The sequence below is a fragment of the Henckelia pumila genome, chromosome 4 (assembly GCF_033568475.1).
Source record: "Henckelia pumila isolate YLH828 chromosome 4, ASM3356847v2, whole genome shotgun sequence".
In the NCBI taxonomy this organism is placed as follows: Eukaryota; Viridiplantae; Streptophyta; class Magnoliopsida; order Lamiales; family Gesneriaceae; genus Henckelia; species Henckelia pumila.
Genome location: NC_133123.1, coordinates 125730883 through 125738629, shown reverse-complemented (window position 1 = coordinate 125738629; position 7747 = coordinate 125730883). Strand labels below are relative to the sequence as shown.

Sequence of the window (7747 nt, the reverse complement as noted above, 5' to 3'; positions counted from 1 at the left end):
CATGTGAACAGTGATCATCTCATGTAAGAACAAAAAAACAAAAAACTTATAATTAGATCTACCATTCTGACAGCATTCGAGAGTTAACATCAATTTACTCTTTGCACTTATCCAGAGCGCATCGAAAGGTAGCGATTACGGGTTCCACGCCACAAAAAAAAATGTGTATATATCGCTAATTCAATTAAGGATATCATATTTTTAGGAGTAAATTTCCAAAATATTGTCCCCTATATATATATTTTGGCATCCTAGAAATAATAACCGAATGTATTTTCATGTCCTAACAAGTTTAAGAGCATTCCTTCATCTTCTCCACACCACAATTTCCCCAACTTCCATTGACATAAAATCCCTCAAAAATCAAAGGGAAATATATTTCAAATTTCGTAAGAGAAGATAAGTAGTGAGACAATAAGCGTGTTTTGGCGTATTCTCTCTCTGCGGCAACCTCCATCGCCGCCGATCGAGACGTCGCAGAGAAGAATTAATTAATATATATATATATTTCGGAGAAGGAATCAAGATGGAGGCAGTCACTTCCATCAACAAATCTTTCCTGGCGGCGATTGCAGTGGTGTTGGCTGTTGCCGCTTTGCCTGCCGGCTGCGCCGCCCATTTTCAGACATTTGCGCCGGCGCCTTCCCCCACCAGCGATGGTATGCCCGCATGTTCATTTATTCTCACTGCCTTTTTCTTTTCTTTTCTTTTCTTTTTTATAAAGAATATATAGAAAAAACTTATTCATATGTTATGTTAAGGAAAATGATAGTTTTTGCTATCCAATTTTGGGTTGGTTTCTGTACACCCAACTTTAATTTTTTAGTAATTTTGATTTAATTGATGACGTGACATCTATAGTTAACAATTCTTGATATTACGTTAGTATTTTTTAATTTCACATCAATATCAAACTTTTACATGTAATTGGACCCATTTTAGAAGTTGCATGACCTAAAAATTGATGGTGTAAAGGTAATTGACATAGAAATTAGAAAATAAGAAAATGACCAATTTAGTTCGCTAAGTTGTAATGTTTGTTTGTTTGTATTCATCTACTTGTCAAAGTTGTATTTTTTATCATGTAGCTTTATGTTTTGTTGGTTTTTTGCCATATCAACGATCAATGGAGTGCCGAAAAATATTGATATGATATCGAAAAATAAATGATGTATCCGACGTTACATCAACACTCTAAGAAAATATGATAAAAAACCAACAAAAACAAAATTATGGGATTAAAACACAACGTTGAGAAATTAAAGGATTAAATAGAATCAAAACTTAGATGCTTCCCAATTGATCTATCTGTCCGCCTTGACGAAGACCGAAGTTCGAGTCCTCCCCTTATATATGTGTGTGTGTGTGATGGTAACCATAGCTTAGATGACAAAGTTGGTTACTTTTCCAACAAAATAAAATAGTATTGACAATATATAAATAAACAGTATGTACGTGGGTGTGGATATATATATATATATATATATATATATATATGAGTTTTGTTATGCTGTCCGTCTTCCGTGCCCACCTTCATGCCCACCTATGAGGTGGCAATCATCCAATGATTCATCCATGGGATGATTATCACGTCATAGGTGGGCAGCATAGCAAAACTCTATATATATATATATATATATATATATATATATATATATATAATATGTGTGTGTACATTTATTTATAATTTTATACGTTTGTATGATTTGATATGTCCACTAATTATTATCTAATTTTTTTTTAAAAAAAACATTTTTCTGCAGGGACGACCATAGATCAGGGAATTGCATACGTTCTAATGCTGGTGGCTTTGGTGCTAACGTACATTATTCATTAGAGTTTAGAATTTCTAATCTAAACACATTTGATTATTCTTTAACATATGAAATTGATAATCAAGGAAATATATAAATTAAAACAATCTTAATTTCTTTTGTTTTGTAGAAATCTCATTTTTAATGTTGTCGTTTGTTGAAGATTTTTGTTATTTTATTTTTTATTTTGCAGAGTTGAGAATTATTCATTTTTAATAATATAAAAATAAGTTTTATCAACCTAATATATATTTAAGAATAATGGGCATATTAATAAATATAAAATACTTGGTCTTTCTCACATAGATGGTTAATTTGAATGTCATCGCGATATATTTAATTTTTTCGATTTGGACTTGGGTCAATGTTTTAAATTAACAAATTTGATTAATCAATAACTCTTATAAAACCATTTTACGGGTCAATTTGTGAGATTTATCTCAGACCCGATTCAAATATTCATGAAAAAATATATAGTTTGCAGGGTATTGTATCAGTTCGGGGTTTACCCAAAACGCACCGAAAGGTAGCGGCTGCGGATTCCCACATCAAAAAAAAAGAAAGAAAAAATATACATTTTTATGTCAAAAATATTATTTTAAATTACGATTATTGATCGAGACAATTAGTCTCGCGGTTAAATTCATGAGAGACATATTTTTCGATTAATTAAGAAAATATTTTTTTTTCAAAAAACCCTTGCACGTTTCTCATCAATACATAAATTAATAACTTTTAAAAATCATTACAAATATAAGTATGAGAATTTCATAAAATATGATTCCATTTTTGATTATTTTAATGAATTTAATAATTATATTGTTATTTTTTATAGAATGAATTTCATTTGATTAATCAATATAATGGTGTATATTATTTAATCGTTAAAAACAATTAATCTCACTTCCTATTTTTATAAATATTCAGAAAAATATACCCGCACTAGTGGTACTTGTCAATCCGATCTATATCAACATTGAAAATAATATTTTTGACATAAAAAATAATAATTTTTTCATTGGTCAAGTCGAATGAGACATTCGCCTCAAATTAAAAGTCTAAAATTTTCTAATATTAGCTCGTAAATGAGCTTATACGATTAAATCAAGAGTAAATTTGCTTTAAATTCCTAAATTTATGTTTGAGCTCCTTGATCCATAGCTAAATGTTTCTGCACTCTCTAGCCCCTCATGTTCTTTTTTAGATGAAAATCGGTATAAAACATTGAAAATACAGTATTGATACATGATATTTGAACATAAGTTGTTTCAAATTGGTACTAATATATATTTTTTGAGTACTATAATATGTATGCAAGTATTGTTATTAATTTAATAATTGTCTTTTTTAATTAAACGACGGTACAAAATAATGGAAATATGATACTAATATATGATATTGGAACATCAATTGTTTTAGATCTGATACTAATATATGATTATTGCGTATCTAAACATGTGTTACAAGTGTTGATATAAATAAAGTTGCTCAAATTGTGTATCCAAAATTTTATCTTTTGTATCGGATCTAAGCCAATTAGTACTCAAATATCATATCTTAGTACCATATTTGATTATTTTCAATGTTTTGTACTGATTTTAACTCGTAAAAAAACACGTGAACCCAGAAAATGCAGAAAATTTTTCGTGAATCAGGGAGTTCAAACATACTTTTTTATGACAGAAATTGAATGCAAAAATATGTTTGGATTTGGGGATTTACGCTAGAAGAATTTTGGTCTTTTACTTCGCCACTAGTTACTTCGATAATTATTAATTACGAAGTAATATGAAAAAATCAACTTCAATAATAATACAAGCAAAATAAAAACGCACCTTTTACTTCAAATTTTACAAAGCCGATGGTTCATTAATAGTTTTGAATAACATTTCGCTTCGCCATATTATTTTTGCTAAAGTAAAATGTTAAAAATAAACTTTAATCATAACTAAAGTAAAAAGATGAACCAACTTAATTTCCCTTTCACTTTTCTTTTTTGCTTTTTCTCGTGAAAAAAAACAAAACAAAACAAAACAGCCGCATCCCCTTTCTTCTTCAACCCAAGCGGCCGTCGATTTGCATCTCTAGCCGTCCACCACCTCCTGGAACTGCTCGCCTACATCATAACTCGAAAGCCCAAGGTCTGAATCCTTCTATTTTGGTATCAATTCGGGTTTTACATGATTTGGAAGATGTTTCTTTTTTTTTTTTTACATGAATTCGGGTTTTCCTTTTGATTTGGATTTTACATGTTTTGAAAGATGTTTTGTGGTGTAGTGTATAGTATTCCGTGTAATATCCCTTTCTTTCTGCAACACTGGTTTTGGTTCTTTGGCCTGCTTTAGATCTATCATATTTTGGGAGGATATTTGAGTTTGGATGAGTTATTTTAAAGGGAAAAGTAAGGGAAAAACACAAATGGAACGAGGGGCACCACTCGGCCGAAGCATAACTTAGTTCATCTCGAAAAATGGAGTCATACTATATATATATATATATATATATATATATATATATAATTAGATTTTGCTTTTGATGGGGGAATGAGTGGAGGGACAGCTAGCGAGCAAGTTTTCCTTAGTTTTTTTTGGAACAAATTTGAATGAGATTGCCTTAATTAATTAGTCATTGTCGTCGTTAGTGAATAATATCTCTTCTTTGCTTCGTGCGCAACTCTTCCATGTGCAGTTCGAATACTTTTGCAATCAATGTGAAGTTCGTTTTTTTGTTAATCTCAGTTCCCTAAGACCTGATTGAGAATTACACAACCAATATGTTGTCGGATTTCTACAACCGTTCTATATTTATCTGGGATTATTTATCTGGGGTCGGGAGCAGATGTCAGTGTATAGAAATTGTATTGGACACAAATAATACAGAAAGCAGTAAAGACAGACACAAATAAATTGTTGAATGGGATTTTTTTGTTGTGATTTTGTTTAATCATATGCGAATTTGGTGAAATTAATGATTGCAATCGTTCACAAGAGTTTTAATTGTAAAATTTATGTGTATTCTTTTTATAAGAATCTTACGTACTTATTTTTTTAGAACATGTATGTACATTAGGAGTGTTCCAATTTGTAAGTTATTCGAATCTGAAGGTTAGTGTCTTCTTCTACTTAGAGATTCACAACATGCAAATGTAGATCCTTTTTCAGCCTTAAGTAGAAGAATTATTTATGTGGCTGCTTGATTAGTTTAATGGTTTGAACAACTCTTGACCATACATATCTATTAATAATTTCTTTAATCGTTTGTTGCCTCACATTGTCCTTTCCTTTCATGTATTTTGAAATATAACCAACTACATTTTCTGTTGCAGAATGTCTTCGAACTAGCGTTGCAAAGTGAGTCTTCTGTGATGAGTTCAACAGCTAAAAAATGGTGAGATTTCAAAAACAAATTGACTAGCAGATTTGTTTTGCCCAACAGAGATAATCCAAAAAAGTATATTTCTCCACCAATCAATATATGCTCCCTATAGCAGCTTGGAAGACATTTGTGGATGCGAGACTAGATTCATCATGAGAGGAGGTACTATAAGAATTTTCATGTTTCTTTTAAGAATTATTAATTTTCATGCTTAACTAAAGAATATAATGACGTAGGTTACTGTAACGCTCCATTTTTATCTTAAATGAGTTTATTTGAGTTAATCGGAGATTACAGAGTTCACGAGCCGACTCGATTTTGATCAGGGTCCTTTTTGCAAAAATTGGATTTTTCAGGGACTAAAACGCAAATTGTGGATTTTATATATTATCTACTCTTAGAAATTGGTTGACAAAGTCTTCTTCATCCCCTCCAAGCCGTCTCCCTCCATTCTCACGCCTCCAAGCTTTTCCAAGCTTTGGGATTCCAGTCCGAGCACGATCCGGCCGTTGGAATTTATTTCTGAAGGCAGTTTAGCGATCACTGCAGCGAGAGCTCCGTTATATCGTAAGTTTTTCTACGATCGGATACATTCTAGTTTTTGGATGTTGTTAGAATCGTTTGAGATTCGAGTATGTTGTTCTCCACAGAGTTCTGATCGTTTATTATCTGTCGGTTTTGAATTAGAGCGACGTTCGGATTTGTTATGATTTTTGGAAGCCATTTTCGAAAATGTGGATTTTGAGATTGATGGGTTTGCTTTGTTTTGGTTGTCTTAGAATTTTTATGAGGTTATATCGCTATTGAACTGCTGTCTGCGTTGTCGGTTTGTTCAGTTATAGTCGTTATGCCGTCGGTTTGAGTTTTGGAGATTTGAATCGTTTTTGAAGTTGTTGAACTTGGCTTGTAAGTCGATCATGGTAATTGATCTTTGATTGTATCTGAACAGATTCGTTTGGAGTTGTCAAGCCCTGTGTTAGCAGCATTTGGTCGTCGAGAATTGGACGAAGAACGGTAAAGAGATTACCTTGAACCGTTGCCTTTGTTGTTGGATTGTTTAGTTGTTGATTAAACCTTTTGTTGTAGCTTATCCAGAGTTGGAACTACTGCATTGAAAGGTAAAAGCAGTCATCGTAGCGGGATAGCATACTCGGGACTGTTGGTTCTCGAGTTTCCCTTTTTAAATCACATATTGCATTGATACTTGTTCTAGCACGTGGAACTTGTAATTGTTGATTGATTGAGTTTTTGTTATGTGGCTTATGTTTATGTTTATGTTTCTGTTATGTATTCATCTTGAGCCTACTTTGATTTCAGCGGGCAGAACCGCCCTTTTTGTTAGACGTTTGGGAACTATGATTGAGTGGCCTAGGTTGTAGTATTTCGCCTAGTGCTAGCATACTCATTATGGTTGCTCAAAGTCTAGAGGAGTGGGATACGTGGCACCACCTCGATTGGGAGAGTCGGTGAGTTGTTACGTGATCTCATCCTCGGGATCCCAAAAGCAGAGCAATACTCCCGTGTTTATCAGAATCGATATCCTGGTTTTAAAGACATGCATATCATTAACTTCGACTTGAATATGTGGTTTGATAGCATGTTGTATATTCATTACTTGATATGTTGCTTTTACTGAGATTATCATTCTCACCGGTTATCCGGCTGTTGCTTTGTTTTGTATGTGTACTTGGCAACAGGAAGGGCAGGATCAAGTCAGCATAGACCTGGTTAGCGTCCAGAGCAAGAGATAGAAGTGAGACTCATTTAGAAGTCGAATCAGCATGTCAACCTAGTTATGTTTTGCGATCATGTTTAGTCATTCGAACTTCTCGTTTATGTTTTGTAAGCAAGAAACGATGTAGGTGCTATTGAATTGAATGTTGCTCTTCCCTAAACCTTTCTTGTATTGTTATTGGAATGTCAAATACTCTTAATGCAAGTGTTTAGGTTTTGATTGAGTTTATTACAGTGCCTTAACCTTTCTGGGCGAGGGGACGGCGCGGGCGCGCTTCCTTTGGCACGGGCGCGTGGCCTCTTTGAGAGGTATGAGCGCGGGCGCGCTTCCTTTGGCGTGGGCGCACTGGGTTTTGCGGGGCGTAGGTGCGGGCGCGCGAGCCTCCTTTTAAAAAAAAATATATATATATATATATATATAGGGTTTTTGATTACTTATCGCTTGTTGTCTGATATTAGTTGTTTAGAAACGAGGTCTCACATTAAGTGGTATCAGAGAGTTAAGATTCTTGGTCGAACTAGAGTGAGCGGGTAGATCGAGTCTGCGTGTATTGGCTCCTCGCATGTGTTTGAATTATTTTAACTATGTACTTAATTCCATGCGAGCATGCTTTATTATTGAGAATTATTGAATTACATGGTTATGTGATTTAATTTATAAAGCATGATCTACTTGAGATATAACTGTTTCTGTTACCGATTGGTATCCGGTATTCCAAGCGGTTGTAAGGGCACTGATTGTAGCGATTGAGATATCTCGTGTGCTAACCTTTGATTATCAGATGGGTCCTCGTCGAGTGATAAACAGAAACACACCACCAGTT

At 33.5% G+C, this 7747-nt stretch overlaps 1 protein-coding gene and 1 long non-coding RNA gene across 4 annotated transcripts; both read left to right on the top strand.

Moving 5' to 3' along the window:
• The first annotated feature begins 376 nt into the window (after positions 1–376).
• On the top strand, positions 377–1992 carry LOC140867635 (arabinogalactan protein 41). The gene is made up of 2 exons (XM_073272689.1): positions 377–659; positions 1764–1992. Exons 1-2 carry the CDS (start codon positions 527–529, stop codon positions 1835–1837), a joined length of 207 nt encoding a protein of 68 aa, XP_073128790.1. The 5' UTR covers positions 377–526; the 3' UTR covers positions 1838–1992.
• Positions 1993–3811: 1819 nt separating this feature from the next.
• Positions 3812–7152, top strand: LOC140866645 (uncharacterized). 3 transcript variants are annotated; one of them, XR_012144951.1, is made up of 6 exons: positions 3812–3955; positions 5140–5351; positions 5546–5756; positions 6139–6203; positions 6276–6307; positions 6887–7152. It is a non-coding gene; the product is annotated as an uncharacterized lncRNA (long non-coding RNA). The 3 variants fall into 3 exon arrangements; XR_012144950.1 differs by lacking the exon at positions 6276–6307; XR_012144949.1 differs by having other exon boundaries at positions 6276–7152.
• Positions 7153–7747: the final 595 nt, after the last annotated feature.